This window comes from Zonotrichia leucophrys, chromosome Z (genome assembly GCF_028769735.1).
Source record: "Zonotrichia leucophrys gambelii isolate GWCS_2022_RI chromosome Z, RI_Zleu_2.0, whole genome shotgun sequence".
NCBI lineage: Eukaryota > Metazoa > Chordata > Aves > Passeriformes > Passerellidae > Zonotrichia > Zonotrichia leucophrys.
Genome location: NC_088200.1, coordinates 20,071,228 through 20,090,610, shown reverse-complemented (window position 1 = coordinate 20,090,610; position 19,383 = coordinate 20,071,228). Strand labels below are relative to the sequence as shown.

Here is a 19,383-nt window from a genome sequence, read left to right as displayed (position 1 = left end):
CTTAGCACTACAAAGTAAAATAATTTTTATTAAGTCTGGCTCTCAAGATGCAAGAACAATGCTCAGAGAAGGATCACAGCACTTGCCTTAAGAACCCTACACACTGCTGCATCAGAAGGCAGAACAGTAGGAACAGCAGGAAGTGAGTGGGTAATTAAAAACAAAAGGAAGAAAAGCACTCAGAAGTTTATCTTCTCTGTTTATATTCCTCAGCTGCAATCATTATGACTCCACAATTGACCATTCATGTTTCAAAATTTGCAGGAATTCCCAGTTAAAATGGGATTTGTTAAATGTACAACAGACAACAGCTGGACACAGGATCCACGTGGGTGGAGTCACACCAACCAGTGGACTGGTTTTGCCACCTGAATAGCCATAATAGGCATTTGTTCAACCATGAGGATGCTCTCAAGTGTTGTTTTGGTGGAGGAGTATGACATGACTCCTTAGGACATTAGCCAGCAGAAGGTACAAAACATGCTAATTGCAGAACAATTAAAAAAATAGAAGGAAACCTGTTGCTTCTTAGAAGACAGAAACATAGAAGATTCTTAATTGGAATTAAGTCCTTACAATGGTCTGGAAGGAATAAGTGAAAAACTAGTCTCTTTGAGAAATAATGTGGGCATGCAGGAGCTCAGGAGGGCAGGTCACCTTTTGTTAGTTGATGGGGTATTTTTAGATTTCTGCTAAAAGGAGCAAAAAGTATCTGTGATGTGGAGAAGAGACTCAAACAGTGCTCATTTAGGCTCTGAAACAGTAGAAACCAAGATTTATTTGAGTAGCTAGTGCAGGTGCTGCTTGTGTGCCACAGCAGAGGAGGGGAGCTAGCGGTGTCATCCTCTTGTGCATACACAAGGAGTAACAACTCACTATCTCCCTTAGTCAGGATTCATCAATGATTTGGAGTGTTTTGCCATTCTTTTCCTCTTGCCCTGTCCCAATGTCCAGCACATGCTTTTCTCTCAAACCAAATAGAATTATGCTCCTGTGTCCACATCAAGCAGGACTCCATTCATCCATCTGTTCCTTGCCAGAAGGTAAACCTTTGTTCCTCTGCTTCCCTATCATGGGGAACAGACAGACCCAAGACACAAACAGGCTGTAGGTTGTGCAGCACATCCATCACATAGCTCGTGGGCTCTGTGAGGCTAAGAGAAACAAATGGAGATTTGGGGCATCCCCTTACTTTGCTCCCCTTTTAACAACTCTCGATCCAATGCCTGACTCTTTGCAGTTAGGTAACTGGGAAATCACAGGCTTAACTTTGGTTCAGGAATTGCAAAGCAGGAGCCAAGAAGTTCCCAGAGAAACCACATATATGTTTCATAACCACTAGATTTTACCTCCCAGACTGAAACAGAATTTATTCCTATTATACCTCTATCCATCTATATCTATATCTATATCTATATCTATATCTATATCTACATATATATCTATATCTCTAGCTATATCTAGCTATATCTATATCTACCTACCTATATCAATGCCTGTATTCACATCCGTATCTATCTATCTATCTATCTATCTATCTATCTATCTATCTATCTATCTATCTATCTATCTATCATCTATCTATTATTGTATCCTATAACTATTTTTTGTCTGTCTGTACATGGTGACAAGTACTTGATCATGAAGAGTGAAGGCACGCTGAAGAAGACAGCTTTTGGAAGTTAGAGCTTCACTGGATAAAATCACTGTTTGCTCAGATCCCTGGTGCTATAGCACAGGCATGAACATACTGTCCTCAAAGCCTACTTGCTGAACTGGGGAAAAACAGCTCCAGTCAAAACCCTTCTGTTTTTATCTCAGACATTGTTATGAGACATAGGAATATGTATTTTCCTCTAAATCTGTTCTTCTTGTTAAAATGCTGTGTCATGAACACAACTTTGACTTGACTAAAACCAAGCAAGCAAAATTATTCTTAGGGTTTTTGGCCTAACTTTTAGGCTGGTTTACACAAGCTGTGTTCTTAGTTTCAATATATTATTATTATATTATATATATTATATATATTATATATATTATTAGTCTCATATATAAGATCAAGAATGCTTGAGTATTACATTGCAATTATTTCCATTTCTTTATTGTGTACCAGAGCGTTACACTGTAATTATTACAATGTATTTATTGTAGAGAAGATAATTCTGAATCATGACATTAGAAGTGGAAATTCTGCTTAAAAGTTTTTCTGTGAAAATGACCAGAATAACATATTGAACAAATAAGCTCTAACTTGCAGATGCTACTTTCACACATGTTACTGTCAGTAGAAGTAACACAGGAGCAAATTTTGCTGCCAGCAAACTTGAAATACATTCTGATTTCTTAGCAATTTCTTACACTAGTGCTGGTGAAACAGAATCTACAATAGTAGCCCAAGGGCCAGAGAAAAACCAAGCTATAGTGAAATGCATCTGACAGCAGGATATGCCTGAATTTAAGCAATTTTCTGGTCTAACCATGATCCTGACACAATCAATCAATTTAACATAATTTTATGTTGAGTGCATAGGTGTTTTATTGCTGTAAAGCTCTCAATATAATCTAATCCTTTGCAGATCAAAGCTCTCACTGTGGAGTCTTCCGCAGGATGACTTTAGTCTGGAATATTGGAGAGCTATCATTTGCATGGTAGAGAAAGAATCTCAACTGGGTTCTAAAACAATTTGTAATCTGAATAGTTCTGTTCAAGTTACTGACATGTAGCTTTATTTTTGCTATACAGCAAGGAAGGTGAAACCAGTGGCTTTCTCTAAAACATCACCTAAATGATGTTTGTTGAACTTAGTATTTTTCACCAGTTATGCATTTAAATGTGAAATACATTCAGGCATCTTTCAAAAGGGGTGAATTATATTAGCATGTGAGCAGTAACAAACTCTTGAAACATGTCCTTTCGCCTATCTGATCTACATATATATGTAAGTAGTTTTAAGTGAAATTTGTCTGGAAAAGGGACCTCCTTCATACAGTGAACTCTAAATGTTATATATTAAGTACTATTATATAATATTAAATTATAACAGTATAATATATAAGAGATATAATAAATTATAAACAATTATATAACATTAAAGTATTGCATAGAGCATAATATCTTATATTATTAAATAATATTTGAAATATTGATACATTCAATTAAATATCATAGTAAGTGCTTTTAATATAATATTAACTATTAATATTCAATATAGTAAATATTACCTACAGCTCTTTCTACACTTCAAAACACATAAAATAGCTTCTTGGGGAAAAATTATCTTTTTTTATAAGAAAACAGAAGAGACAGCAACTGGTTTTCCCTACAGAGAGGCAAGGCAAAGGCTTGTATGAGTCAGTCAGCATGGCAGGCTGTGTGGTAATGCTTGGTTTGAAAGACACTTAGCTGCAGATTATTTCACCTCATAGAAACAAAGAAATGTTTACACTCTCAATTAAATTTTAAATAATTCCTGAGATCAAGGAGCCGCAGGAGGCATTCAGTCTGGTTGGGCTGAGTGATGCCAAGAGTAAAGATACTGGTCCTGCCCAGGTGTGGCTGCTGGCTACACCTGACTCAGAGCAAACAGCTGCCCTCCTCGGGGCTCTCTTTGCCTGCCCAAGTAACAGCAAAAAGGGGCTGGGAGAGACTCGTTTCATTAAACCACTGAATCTCCTACCAACAGAATGTTTTCTGGTAAAATAGGATTGGTTTTAGAACAATTACAAAATTCATCTCATGACCTTAAACCATGTGAGTACCACATAGAGATGTAAAGTTCAGAAAATGCTGGCAGCAGAAGCCACCCAACTGATCTACTCTGAAAATGCTGATGCATTTACAGTAAATCCCTAAGCAGGCCAGTTGTGCAACAAGTTGAAGTGACATAAAGTATTAACATTTATGGTGATGAGTCAAATCAAACAAACATCCTCTTTATAAGCTTTCTCACGGCATGTAGTAGCATGTACTTCGAGTAATGAAACATCTGTTACAGTCCTGACTTGCTCACAACCGAGCAAGTGTTGCAATAGTTCTGTAGGGCCAGGTTTCACATTAAGCCTTCAGTGGGTAGATGAGAAGGATCAGCACTCACAAGGTTTACTTCATCTCAGTTTATTCAGGAAGAATGAGCCAGGTTTCTTGTGAGGAAAACAAAAAAAGTACCATATTGCCAAATATCCAAAACTAATGTTAACTCCAGACTCACATACTTTAATGATACTTGCATTTCACTCAACTGCCCAGAAAGTCCCCTTTCACCAGGTGTATTTTGGGCAAAAAAGTGAATTACAAAATTTGCTTTGATGGCTCACTTTTGTATAATTTTTCCCACTTTATATATCTGTATGCATCTATGTATATAGTGTGATGTACTGCACTCAATTTTAACAGCTGCCCCTTCTGCTCAGGGTCTTCCTGATCACCCTGTGCATTGCCCACAGTAAGGAAAGGCTCATCTACTGTGCCCCACTCCCACCTTCTAACTCACATTAACTTTTGACATTTTCCAAAAAGACTTCGCTTTGTTTTCTCTATACCATGACCAGTGTAAAGAGACAACAAAATTCCTGTGAGTCAGAAATTTTAGACTCAATATCGCAGATCATATATTAGATACACACAGACATATTCTTATTTCCCAATTCAAACATATACTTAAAAAGCACTTGTTTAAGAACTTTCCTGACTAAAAATAGTTTCCTGTGTCTGTCAAGGCTTTTGCAGCATCAGACCTTAAAGTTGGTGTCTGTCTTGGATACAGGTGATAACTATAAGCTGTGCAGTCATATTAGCTATTACAGAACTGTGACACAGAAGTGGGAGTTGTTTGTTTTGTTGGTTTAGGCTTTTTTTAAGCTCACCATCTAATTTGATACAGCAAAATTTGCACATGATTCTAAAAAAAATCATGGAAAGATTTCTGTAGGAAATGTTTTTCTTTAAAGGGAGAGGTTGTTGCTCAGCCCTTACCCAGTGTAAAGCCTTTAGCAAATTCCTGAGGAATGTATAAAAGACTTACATTCTCATTTACTGTACATCTACACTACACTGAGAAATGTTCAGAGGAAAATTCCCTTGGTCTCCTGCTTTAATGTGTTTTTTTTCCAGACTGTCTGTGCACAAGCAGAGTTAATGATTCCTACAAGATCAGCCTGCCTCCCCTCTCAGTTCTGAAATACTTCCTCTGTTCTTTTTTTCTTCCAAGGGGGGACTTTTCTTGCTCATTTATGGCCCCAGATTACTGATCTAACTCTGTAATGCAATACTTGAACCCTTCAATCAGAACAGGACTATCTACACGGAGATCAACAGAAAATTCAACTCTTTGGAATTCCTCCTATTTTTTTGCCTGTGAAGAGTGAGAGATCTTAATATTATGAAACCAACAACATAAAGAAGTTAAAAGCAAACAGCTGCCAGTGGTTTCACTCTTGTTCTTCATCTCCCCTTCCCTCTGTGTGTTTCAGATCATTGCATATTTATCATGTCACAATTTAAATTTCAAGCTCTTTGGCTCAAAGCTTGCATCTTTATTTGAATTTGTTCACAGATTTGGGTACTCACAAAACCAGTGAGAAGAGTACAGATTAGGAAACTTAGAAAAACTGTGCCACTAGAACACTTTCCTATTCAACAGGGTGTCTGCATCACCTTTCATCTTCATAAACAGTAAGGAGAAATACCAGACTGGTTTGTATCAAACAGACTCTATTGCTTTATTAATCAGTGTTAATGTACAGGTTAATTTTTAAAAAAGCTACAGTTTATGAAATGTACTGTCTACTTACAAGATACAAATCTAGGCCAATTGCCATGGTATCTATTGATGCTCACGCACTATAAAAAAATCTACTTTTTTTTTCCTGATATACAAAACCTCAAGCAAACATTCCATGTTAAACATTCAGTAAAGATAACAACATTCTACTACAGTTTCATATAGTGTTTTAGTGCAAAAGGAAGTACAAATATAAAAATACTGAGGCTTGAATAAAAATCCACAACAACAAGAACATCCCAAGCAAGCTGTGGAGTTAGAGGTGAGTGTCAGCTATGGGTATTCTTCTAAGCTCTACAATCTGGGAGTTAGCCATGCTGCCACCATCCTGGCTGCCATGGCAAGATTCGTTATCACTGACACTGAGGCCTGCACCTGAAATAGAGAAAAAAAAACAAAAATAAGAGTCAGTGAGAATGAAATTTTGACAGAGAAATGAGGATACTCTGTCCTACTCTGTTTTATTCTGATTATTGAAATGTTTCCCTACCCCACAACCACGTGGCAAGTTTCCTCATACTAGTTTACCATACTGAATTCATGGATTATAACATTAGCTGACATAGATTTGTACCATACAGATATGCTTTTTCATAATTCCACTGTCATTCACTTTATTTGTTCCAGTATGTGGTAAAATAGATATTTAGAGGTTGCCTTGAAATCAGAAAAGCATAAATCAGGGCCTGGCTTGGACTGAGTTAATGATCTGGCTGTTAGCATTGGTATTTCCAAGGATTTCCTCATAAATAATTGGTTTTTAATGATATAATTTCCAAGTTAAACAATAATTCCACCTGTTTTAATAGGACAGTAATTTTGACATGAAAAAATATACTGACCAAATATTCTTTAAACACACATTTGACATAAATTGTTGTATTAAGTTTTACTTCTGCCAGAAGAGAGAAGTAAATACTAGATTTTTGTCCAAGGCAACCTCCAAAACATGTGTAGAAGAAACCTTGGGAGGCTACCTTCTCCATCCTTTCGTCATAGGACTTCTTCTAGCTTTCTGCTTCCTAAACGTTTGATGGGGACTTCATTTGGGCTTTTATTGTGTGGGAGGTTTGAGTAGATTAGTGTGAAGATTCACAATCCTGCACTAGTTTTTATGAAATGCAAATTTTTCCCAGACCATTTTGTCACAAGAGATCTGTTGAAACTATAAACTTCAGTGTTTTTTCAGCTCCTCTCCTTGAGCTATAGAACAAATTCTACACAACACATGAGTTTTGAGGGCTTAAGGTGTCTAGGCTTTAAATTTGTTGAGTACTGCATATGAGCATAATGAGGCATGAGGATATCAATACAAATCACTTTCAAGTATGATCCTGTAGTGGTGTCATTTACAAATTATGGGGGAAATAATTTGCTTTAGACAGAAGCAGATCAGTAACTACATGCAGTTCAAGGTAGTTCCAAAGGAATGACATCTGGCTCCAAACAGCCCTGAACAGGGTATGCTGGGAGAGGCAGTGATTTGCATTTCATACTGAAAAATATTTTCCAGAGTTTCTATAAGGTATACATTGCATCTCTTATTTCTATCTCAGCTGACTTTCCAGTTTTTGGTTTGTTCAACAAAAGAAAAGAGTATTTTAATTTTTTTTTGAGTTCCTTCACCTTTTTCTATGCTCTCTGTTATTCCACTTCAACAAAGTTTTCTCTTAGCACCCTTCGAACCACCACCCCTAAATCAGAAAAGAAGTACTGTAAAGCAGGCAGAAGTGTGATGCTGCTTTGCTGTGGGAAGTCAGGCTGCAATTTTGAATACAGCGTTTGGTCCAGAGAACCTGCACAGAAGGTCCTGTAGGACTAGCTAAGTTTTTCCACAGAGGTCTGCACAAAGTCCTGGTAGGGGCCAAACTTGGCTCCATGCTCCATGATCCAGGGGTAAAGTGGGTCAGTTGCACCATGATCCTTCTTACACCTGGTTTTGGTGTTTGGGTCATGGAGGGAACATGCATTCACTGACACTACTGAGTCCTTAGGTTGGCACGATCCAAGTTCTTGAGAAAACAACTACTGCCAGAGTTTGACAGGAGTAAAAATCCATCAAGATACAGAGATACAATAAAAAAAGTCAAGATTAGGATCTGAATTATTAAAATACTTGTTTATAAATGTATTGAAGCTGATTTAAATTTATATGCACATTCAACCCTTTATTGAGCCAGATCCTAATATCCAAAAGGAGCTTGAAGGTCCTGGAAAAAACAGCAATTGTTTAAACGAGTTATTTTGATTGTTTGATTATTTTAGAAAGGAAACCTGACTGTAATAGGTAAGATGAATCAGACTGCTGTATTTACCACATGAAGATGGATGATCAAGCAAAAACCATGAAGTAAATAAAATACTTCAAAAGAAGAAAGAACACAATACTTCTTATGGAAGATGAACACTGAGCGTTGGTGTTAGAAAGATATTTGTCTTACCAGTAGCTATACCGATAACGTGGCAACTTAGCACAGGATTTCCTTAAGAATCTTTTGCTGGGCACTAAAAAGATCAGGTATTGGTCTAATGATATTATAATATGTATATTCTTAAATGTCATATATGAGCAAGTTTTGTCCATGCTCTGTGCAAAGTCAGAGAAGATATTTTTTGTTACGTAGGTTCTTATCAGGAACTTGGTAAGTCAGAGGCTGAAACTGGGTACTTTAGGTTTGCAAAGGCCTTGCTCTGCTGATGTTGCAAAGACAAACTGCGTTAGAGTTGATCCTTTTTAGGAATAAGAACTGAAATGTAACCAGGATACCAGCTTACCAAACAGTCGGCAGGCTGGAAAGGGTATGACTGTTTACACAATTGAGTTTCACAGAGTTCATTGGTCCATTGTGTTCTCAGATTAGAGTGGAATTTAAACTCAATCACATTCCAAAAAACATGCACTTCTAGAGATCCTAGAGTTGTGTGGTAGGTATGTAGCAGGGAGTATTACTTTTTCCCAGTTTGTGAAGAAAAATAAGCAAGAAAATGAAGCCCTCCTTTCTTTTCTTTGTGTATGCAAGGACTAGCTGTAAACTGAAAAGTCTCAGCTCAGGCTTCAAACCCAGAGAGCTTCCTCCACTGACATCTGCTGGTGAAGGGCTGTATTAGTGCATCCCGAGGCCCCTGAAACAACAGCTGTTATCATCTGCTGGCTTAGAGATAGCTAAGACTTTCACTAAAACATTGTAAGGGAAAGAGCTTGTATTGCAAGCACTGTACTCATATCACTGGGAAAACTTTTTATCTCTCAAGCACTTATATCTTGCTTAATCAATCATAATTTTATTATATGTGTGGGATGTATATGAATAACATACACAAACCAAATTTAATTCTTCTTTCAGGGTTTTACTTCACAGAAATGACACCAACAGACATTCAGCTTCTATAAAAAAAGTTCAGATTGAACTAAAAATGCTTACTGGGTATTGCACAGTCACATTCAATAGTCATCACATAACATATGTGTGACAACTACAGATGAGAAACTGAATGAATATGCAAACTTTCTTTCCTTTATTTTTTTCTTTGAAGTGAGCCCTTCAAAATAGAGATGCAGACTGATAAGGCAGGAACTTTGCCACCTACAATCTATATGCCCTGTAATAGAAAGTCTCAAGGATGCTGCACTGAATACCTTTTAGAATTGAAATTTCAAATGTTTCCCCAGGTTCAGGATGGCCACATGAGATGCTTTATTCTTAAACCAGGCACCTTCAGTGGGGTCACCAAGTTATATAAAATGCTGACTTTGGAACCCTAGCTGTATTAGATTGAAAATCATGAATCATTTTATATAACATTGTTATTGTAACAGCTGTATTTGTGTGGGGTTTTTAACTTAGTAGATTTTTCCAAGTATTTTCCATATCAGGGAATCATTAGAATATTTGCATCATATTAAAGAAATACTGGAATATTTCTACAGTACTTATCACAATTGCCTGCATTAAGATTAAAAAAAACACTGAGGTATGAATGTAGCAGTATTCTGCTTAATATATATCTGGATACTACCATGGTGGGTCACTCATCACCTCTGGAGGAGTTTGGGCGTCCCCCAAAGGCTTTGCTGTGTTTTGGTTTCACATTTCATCCAAAGGAATGAGCTGTTTTGGTTTTGTGCATCGCAGAAAGGGAGAGGATAGGAGTATTTGTAAGACACAGATGGAAGTTCAGAAATCAGTAAAGCTATCATGCATTTATTCATGCTTTAATGCTTCTCTACCAGAGTACAAGTCCTCAGGGAATTCTGGTACATTGGGCTTTATCCTCAATCACAATAACATATGACTGTGTTGCAATCTGGAAGGCAAAGTCTTACTAAATTGACTATCAATATAAACTTTGCACAAGAAATCAGAAGGGAAATGAAATCACGTCCAAAATTACAGACTTTTAAAGTTATTAGTGAAATCAACTAAAACTAATTCACAAATAGCTAACTTTCTCAGTAGAAGCTGTTTGAATCATTATGAGAGCCATAAATGAAATACAATAAAATTAATAAGTAGAAATTAATAAACACTTAAAAAAAGCTTTTAGCACATGTCAATGAGCAGGACATGCCCCTAAAGTATTTTTCCTACCATAATTGTTTTATTATTTCCTTCACATAAGCCACCTTGGAGTAGGCCTGTCTTCCGAAAGAACTCCAAAATAAAAGAAACAGCATGATGTAGCAAGGTGGGTGAATCCCAACAGTGTATTTCTGTATGGACATGAGCACATTTGATGGAAAGAAGGAATTATTTGGTAAAGCATCCAAATACAATGGCTGCATGATATAAGTAGCCCACTGGATTCTCACACAAAACAGAAAAACCCTATCACCATGTGATCCTTGCACGAAGCTAGCATAACGGGGCTAAGAAACAGCACACTGCTATCCACCTGATTTGCTAGAACTGCAGTTGTATGTCTCCATCTGACCCAGCCTGTATTTCAGGTTAATCTGTAATTAGGCCCAGCACTAAAGACTGTGGAACCAAGGGCTAAGTGCACAGTTCTGTGACACATTACTTTAGCAACAAGGCTGAGAGTGCCAGTACAACTATTTATGGGGCTGCACTGCACACTGCAAATTACTAAACAGTGACAAGTTAAAAACAAAGTTTTTCTGTGGAGAATTGATTTTTTTTTTTTTTAATCTGTCTTCATTTCTACAGCCGAGAATGGCAGAAAGGCAGGAATAAAATTTAGCTTTGCTAAAAGTATTATACTCATTCCAAATGATCCAGGTTAAACCTTGTGGCCACAAAATTATTCCCTGTGACCATAAGTTGAAGTTACCTTCAGACATTTCAGTGCCTGCTAGCTTAACTATTATCATAAAACTCCTGTTAGACAACAGCACACTGAATACTTTAGTGGCATAGGTCCATATTGCTAAACAGAGAAAAAAATTCCAGCTTTCCACCATCTCATCTCCTTTTTTATTATTTCCATGTGATTCCTTGCCTCCCTCTCTTTGGCCATGCTGAACTGGAAAACATGTCAGGATGAAAATAATAAAAAAGATTTTTAGTTACAGAAAAGCTTGTTGATTTTTTGTTTGTTTTTGGTGGGTTTTTTTTGGTTTTTGCTTTTGTTTGTGTGTTTGTTTGTTGTTTAAGAAAAAATATATGCTGAGCTAGAGGTTGTGTCTGAGACAATAGTTGATAAACATTTACTTTGCTGGTCAAAGATGCTCTAACCTTCCACACCACCTTTTCAGGTCATCTTGTTCAAATGTGAGGCTGCAACCAGATGGGACAGCTGGTTTGGTTTAGAAATCATGGGGATTTTTACTGTTGTAACACTGTTGGGGACACCACGTGAGCACATGAATAAGCATTGGTGTAAAATTGTCTGGCACTACTTGAATCAGCAGCGTAAACAAAATATTTTTCTCCAACAATGGCCTGAAGTCACTATCTCAAATCATATTAATATGAAACACTCATAAAAAATTATGATAAAATTTTAATAAAGAAGACAATAATAGAATTTAGGCAAGAAAATCAAAAGTTGGTTTTAGACCTACTTTCTCAAAGAACTTAAAACAAGTTAATTAGGGATGGAACTTGAAGACAGGAAAAAGTAACTAAGTGCTGAATACGTGTTGAATTGTATCATATTTCAGCTACGGCTGTTGCCTTGATTGTTCTTCCAGCTTTAAGACTCAGTCTTCTACAGTTTACTAATGCCAACTGATTTACTTAAGTACTAAACATTGTGTAATAATAGGAGTGGTAGATGTAGATAGTTTCATGTCCTATTAACTATCTATGAATTTCCTTCTTAGTGTTCAAGAAGTCAGGCCCAGAGGTATTCCTAAAGATCATTTAGGTGACCTCCTGCTACCAAGCAAGTCCACTTGTACTTAAACTGGGTGGGCTTTGGTTTGTGTATGCCACATCTTATCAGGTAGGATTCCTTTGTCTCTTTGGTTGTCCTATCAGACATTCCTATGATAACTGATCTTTAAGATTTCCACTGGAAATCAGATTATATTAAGATACCTCATTAATTGTATCTCATGGAATGGTGGCACCATTAGGATAAATAACAACATAGCAATAGAGCAAACTTTGAAGGGCAAAGGGAAGAGTCACTCACCAGTCTTTAAAGCAAATATTAGGTCATCAAACTCCTGTGATTCCTCATCAGCAACTAATGAGCTGGTACTGTATCCTCCAGAAGGGTGGAAAACATTACCATTTTGTGGACTCTGCTTAAAGGCAGCACTAGCTTGACTAGCAGGCTGCAAGGATGCCCTCTCCCAGTCTGCAGGCACCTGCAGAGTTTAAAAAGACACAAAATTCAGTAAGCATCAAAACTATTTTACAGAAAAGTGGAAATTATGACTAGAGCTGAACTGAAGACCAAAAGATTTTGGAACCAGATATTCTGTCACTTCTATAATGAACCAGGAAGCCTTTTAAAACTTTTTAATAAATTGTATCTATAAATATATATCTACATCTATCTATATCTATCTGTCTATCTATAAATATATCTAGATGTATATCCATCTATCTGTATCTCCCTTTCCCTTGCCTTTCCTTTCCTCCTGTATTGGGTTTTCATGGCCAAGTTTTGGTAGTGTGGAGGGTTACAGGGGAGCCAACTGGGGTGACTTCTGTGAGAAGCTACTGGAAGATTCCTCCATGCCTGGTTGAACAACCCCTGGCAGCTGCAAAGATGTGTCCACTGCCACATCTGGGTCAATTAGAAATGGTGGTAATGCCTCTGTGATAACATATTCAAGAAGCAGAATTAAAAAAAATATTATTGTGCAGATGTAACTGTGGCCAGGGAAGAGCAGGGTGAGAATTTGTGAGAAGAACATTTCTGCAGACACCAGAGTCAGTGGAGAAGGAGAGGGAGCAGGCGCTCTAGATGCAAGAGCTGGGATTCCCTTGCAGCCTGTGGTGCAGAAGATGAGGAAGCAGCTGTGCCCCTGCAACCCATGGAGGAGTCCCATGCCAGAGCAGGGGGTGCCTGAGAGGAGGCTGTGAGAGGTGTTCAGAGACCACGCTGGAACCTGTCCATGAAGGACTACGCCCCTTGGAAGAAAGAGCCATGCTGCAGCAGTCTGGGGGGGACTCTTGCCTGCGGGATGGATTCCCACTGAGTGAGCTCATGGAGAGCTCTCCTCTGTGCCAGGGACCCCATGCTCAAGTACAGGAAGGACTCCTCTCCCCGAGGAGCTGCAGAAACTATGGATGATGAACTGACCATAACCCACATTCCTTGTCTCCCTGTGCTGCTGAGGGAGGAATGAGACCTGGGAAAGAAGGAGGCTTGCTGAAGGGGGGAAGGTGTTTTTAAGGTTGGTTGTTTTGTTGTTTTCTTTTTCATTATGTTGCTCTGATTTTGTTAGCAATAGATAAATTAATATTGCTAAGTACATCTCTATATCATCCACTTTAGAGGGTGCCTGGCATCCAGGAAGGGTAAACCCACTACATCTTCCCTTCCCTTTTCCCTTTTTTTTCCCTTTCCCCTTTTTTCCCTCTTTTCCCTTTTCCCATTTCCATTCACTTCCTTTCCCCATTCCATTCCATTTTATTCTAACTTTATTGCAACTTCCAGAAGTTTTGATCATCCTAACTCAGAGAAATTATACTTTATAGTATATAAAGCCCATCTAAAACCTATAGTAAGCTGAAAGAATTAACCTGATATTTTCATTTCTCATGACCTTCTTTTGACACTTTAATCAACCTCCATAATATTGTGAAGACTCAAGTGTGAAAGAAAAAATTCTCTACGTGGGAAGTTATCAGGGCACAGTAGGTTCCAAGAATAACATGGATAAAGATACCTATTTTTGTTATTAAAATAAACGAAAGAAAAAGCTCCCCCCTGTCAAACCTATAACATTTAGCATCTTATTCCCATGTGTTACACTTCAGAACTAATGCTGCAATCTGTAAACAAGTTAACGGCTACAGAGAACTACAGAGCACTCTTACCTCTTCCATGGCACTGATGAGGTTCTGCGTGGACTTGCTAATCTCTCCTCCTGCAGCTGGCAGACCACTGCCATGTGTGAAAAATGCTGATCCTGGAGTTGCATGCCCATTCATGTCAACAGTGTAACTTGCTTTCACAGGACAGCAAAGTTGGTTGTGCAGGATAAAATATACCACAAAGACATAAAGACCCTTAAACAGAGATTGAAAGAGAAAAGCAGGCTGTGAAATGCAGGTTGCTTGGTTCAGAGCTTTCTGTGCAAACTAATGGATGAAATCACTGTCCATCAGAGATCTAAAAGTTACAAGTAAATTCAAATCCTGAGTTCCTCAGCTAAAAACACACAAGCACACATACACACGCACACACGCACACAAGTATTTTAAAATTATTCTTTAGTTGAACCTACAGAGTTGCAAAGGAAAACTACGACCCCAAAACCAACAAAACCGACTTGAGTTTCACAGTTATCATAAGAGTGAAAATGAGGTTAAAGGCCTCCCTTATAATAGTATTTGGCTGCTGTTCCTTAGCCACAATTCTTCATTTTCTTACTGACCTCCTAGCTTTTTGCAACCTTTACCTCATGCAAACTGCACTGCTGCTGTCACAGATAATATAACTACAAATTAGATGTTCTGTGATATGCACTAATTCAGCACTGATTTTCATTTTTGATTACAACAAATGCTCTGCTGTATGCATCTGCAGTTCTTCTTTAAAACCTGCTAATTTTGACCTTTAGTCTGAGACAAGACAAATAATATAACCGTGTCTTGTGTTTATAAAGAAATCCAGTAACTGAATTTCTCAATAAGAAATCTGACTTACTTTAATTTTTAAGTTGCACTAATACTGAGGGAAAATAATCCACTCCAACTGATAAATCAACCTGTTAAATAATTACTGAAGAAGGGGTTACCAAAATAGTACAGAAGGAAGTCTTCTGCATTCTTACCAATTGCTGCAATACAATTACATTTGCAATGTTTTTTTAATTCCCATTGTTCTCCAGAACCCTGAAGCTAATTGTACTAAGCAGAACAATTCATTTTAAAGGTATCCACTGGCATGGAAGTACTAACTGGGTTTACAAATAGTAAGGAGTTTCATCTAATTATATTTGTGAATTCCTAACAAAGGAATTTTGAAAATACTTGAAAAAAAAAAGAGAGTGCAAATACCCAACAGCATCTCATGATACGTGGACTGATAATTTCTATTGGGAAAATGATATGACAGAATCATCTGGTCCCAAGTGACACATAAGAAAAGCTAATGGGATTCAACAGGATTTCAATCTCAGCTGGTTAAACACTGGAGATACTCTCACACGGCTGCTATAAAACTATACAGCTCTGCTTCTGAGATTTTTTTAACAGAAAACTACCAAATAAAAGTGCTAAAACCACTAAAAAGCTATTTTGAGAAAACATGTTCCTGCTTTTCCAGATTATTGGTTATTTGTCATGACAACTCAGAGCAGTTCACTAAGAGGAAATTTCTTTGTGATACACATAAGTAAATACGTTCCATAAAATAGATGTAAACATGTTTGAGATGGTAAAAAGGAACTAAAATATCCTTTCATTCTATAAACAAGTTCAAGGACTCTGATATACTTCAGACATAATGGGGCCAGTAAATGGATTTATTTTAATTTAAGTTGTTATGGATATGAAAAGGATAAAACCCCCAAGAAGAACAGATTATAGTGACAATACAAAATTCAGAGTAGCCTCTGGCAGTTCAGTCTCTGAGGGCCTAGCCACAAAAGCTGCACACACATTTCAAGTAGTTTTGTACTTTTCAAGAAAACTCAATAGCTGACGATGTAGCACAGCCCTGTCTTTTGAAATTGCAGGGACACAAGGCATTGTGTCCCTGCAATACAAGGTCCATGACAAGTCACTCTCCTCAAGTAGCTTCAAGTGTGGAACACTCAATTTTCTGAAACAAAAACTCATGGAATAAAGTGTCACAATTATCTCCTTAACTTGGTCTGCCTCCTGATGTAATTCTCTGATGATGAGACAACTCCTCTGGGTCCTTCCCTAATAGTCACATGGACACACAGGGAGGTTATTTTAATGCCTAAGAACAGGAAAAGTCAAAGACTGAGACAGATAGCAGAATCAAAACCTCTGTTATACTTCTCCTGTCTTGCAAGTTGTTAGAGAAATGTCTTACCAACAGAAGTTCATACCCAATGAAACCCAATACTCCTAAGCAGACAATACATTTAGACAGGAATTCTTGCTGGAAAGAGAATTCCTTGGCTGGACAAAGGATGGATCTTTCTTTCACCTATATTCCCCTCTAAATCTAGAATCTCAAGAAGATAATGCTCTGTAGATGTGAATTTCTTTGTATCATCACTGTAGTTTTGTTTGAAGCACCAAAAGGGTTTTGTGGTCATATTCTGACAGTCCTGTGTCCCTGTTTAAAACCCCCAGGAAGGTAGTTAGGAAGCTAAAACGAGTCAAATGATCCTGCCCAGGTTGCATTGAGTTCCAAAGACCATACATATGATGTCATGCAGTATGAATTTCTGTTTCTTTTCAAGCCAGCAGCTACCAAGGTATTTACTCTGAAAGAGCATGGACAGCGTGCAGATACTTAGGTTGTTGTCAGCGCAACCACAGCTTTCAGTTTCAGTCAATTTTTTCAAAAGCACCAGTCTGAGAATTGAATGATCTTTTATCATTCTTGTGACTCGTGTTTCTTTTAATTTCAACCTTTAAAACACTGTAAAAACAGTCATAAATTGCTACGAAAATAAGGTTGTTGGCATTGTAATACATGTTTTCTGTGTTTTCATATAAACAACTCTAGCCAGCTTGGAACTACTGTACTTTTTTAGAGACTCACAAAACTTGTCCTTGGTGCTTGGACTAAGAATGAAATGAAGACAATAGTTAATTTCTGCTGACAGGCCTGCTGGGAACCTACACCCTCCATAAGGATTGAAAAGAGGTTGCTTAAGGTGTGGTTATTAATTAAAACGGGCAATAATATTTCTGTTAAATGTATAGGAAATACTAATTTTTTATTAGAAGTTTTCATTAAAAAAACCTAAGCTAAACCCAATCCCCAAAATCTCAGCCTAGTACCAGCAACCTCTGCTGCTGCATATATATTGGGAGCCATGCTCCTCAACTCATAGGCATGTGCCAGGGGGCCAGGAAAATACCTTGGGTCCCAGATTACAATGACTGACTAATAATCTGAGTTTGACTGGGGCCCTATGGAAGCACAGTGAACAACTAAGCTCAAGAACTAGGACTCGAGAGGGTTAATAGTGATTCTACATAAATTCTGTGCATTGGGCCCCCAGGACTACTTAGAAAACATTTAACCCTATTTCATTTATGGTTAAATTATGATAGTAATGTTAGTAAAATGCCACAGTAAAACATCAGAGAAAAAGGTGGTAGTAACATATTTCCTATGGAGAAAGGTGGGAAATGCTCCAAGCAGACAATTAGACTGTCCAAAGGAGGGAGCACAAACAGGAAATTTATAGTTCATAAACATGGTGCTTATATGAAAAAAGCCTGCAAGAGACTGTCTGCAAAGACTGCTGGTTATTTTACTGATATTGGCTCATGGAAGACAATTAAACTCTTATCATTTCATCTCAGCAACTGGCTCATAAACTCTTTTGTACTGTTATGACAGGGAAAAAATATCCATATACACACAGGTACAACTGTCTGAAAGAAAGCTCACATGGAAAAGTTTGATGGGACAGTTTTGTTCAGTGAGGTGGGAGCAGCCTCAGTGCTGCTCTAGGTTATGCCAGTAGTTCACCTTACAAGAGACAGTCATGGAGAAAGCAGTGGGAAATGACAGAGGGAGAGAGAGTGGTTTTAAGTTGAAACAGGGAAGGTTCCAACTGGATATGAGGAAAACATATTTAATGTAGGGGTAACTAAGCACTGGAGCAACCTGCCCAAAAAGACTGTGGAAATTACTCCATAGAAGAAGAAGGGAGTTTTTTCTGGTATATATGTACACAATATAACTGGTGAGAGGGTTCATGCATTTGTGTGAGGTGAGTTTTCCTATACAACAGATTGATTGATTTATTTTAAGGAGAAGTTGCAGGAAACTAGCTAATTAATGACAGAATACATTCATACATGTTACACCTCACGAGATCCCATAAGGACTGGAGGACTGATCCACAGGAAACCTTCACTGCACACTGAAGACTCAGAGTTTATCTCTGGCCTCTAACTCTGTGTGTCCAACTTACTGATATGACACTACAGTACATCTAAATTAGAAAACTGAGTTAACCAGCTACTAATAATGAGTAAGGATAAAAGAAATTGTAGGCAATCAACAAATCTTTTCATCATCTCCTTTTTACATACAGAGAGAAAACCAAGATGCTTACTGCATCACATGATTTTATTATTGTTCTGATAAACACAAACACACCAAAGTATTAGACTTATTTTTGAAGCTAATCTACAGCATATATCTCCCACAAGTATTTTAACCATGTCTGAGATACCCTACCCCAAAAACACCTGTTTTCAACAGAAAAGTTAATTCAGATATGATCATCTGTTTTAGAGGAATGGTATTTCTATATATAAAGTATCTTAAGAAGACTTTTGTGAACAAAAAGTGATTTCATCACTCCATTTTAGCCATTTCTCAACCTGCTTCTGGGTATATATCAGCACTAAAAATTTTAATTTAATTTAAATTTATTTTAATTAATTAAATTTAAATTTAATTTAATTTGGAAAATTTTGGTTGTTAACTATCATCACATGACTGTATCTCTAAAAGTTGTTTTTCTAAAGGAGAATACTTAAAGCAAAATTAAGGCTTCTAAGGAAAGCTGACCTCTTGGTCAGACCAAAAATTTCAGTTACCAAAAATGGCTCATTCTGATCCTTAAAACAGAGTGTCTAAAAAATACACTATTATTTTTACACTTGCACCTTTATTCATGCCAGGTGCTAAAAACACCCCCATAAAGAACACAAATGTATCCTGGACAACAGAAGAATTGCCCATAGTTGGATCACCTCTTGATGCTCTTTGTCATTACTGTATGATAGTTTAGGCTTTGGTTAGTCTTACTTCAGAGTTTTAATTTTATCAGGTGAGATTTAAT

At 37.4% G+C, this 19,383-nt stretch overlaps 1 protein-coding gene across 1 annotated transcript in view; it reads right to left on the bottom strand.

Annotated features, from left to right (window-relative positions):
- Window positions 1–5,693: 5,693 nt before the first annotated feature.
- The window catches only part of ADGRV1 (adhesion G protein-coupled receptor V1), a 269,354-nt gene continuing 255,664 nt past the window's right edge, over window positions 5,694–19,383 (bottom strand). Inside the window, exons 88-90 of the mRNA XM_064735976.1 lie at window positions 14,243–14,434; window positions 12,381–12,558; window positions 5,694–6,155 (exon numbers count right to left, since the gene is read on the bottom strand). Coding sequence (XP_064592046.1) covers window positions 6,037–6,155; window positions 12,381–12,558; window positions 14,243–14,434 — 489 coding nt within the window. The 3' untranslated portion in view covers window positions 5,694–6,036. The remainder of the gene's footprint in view (window positions 6,156–12,380; window positions 12,559–14,242; window positions 14,435–19,383) is intronic.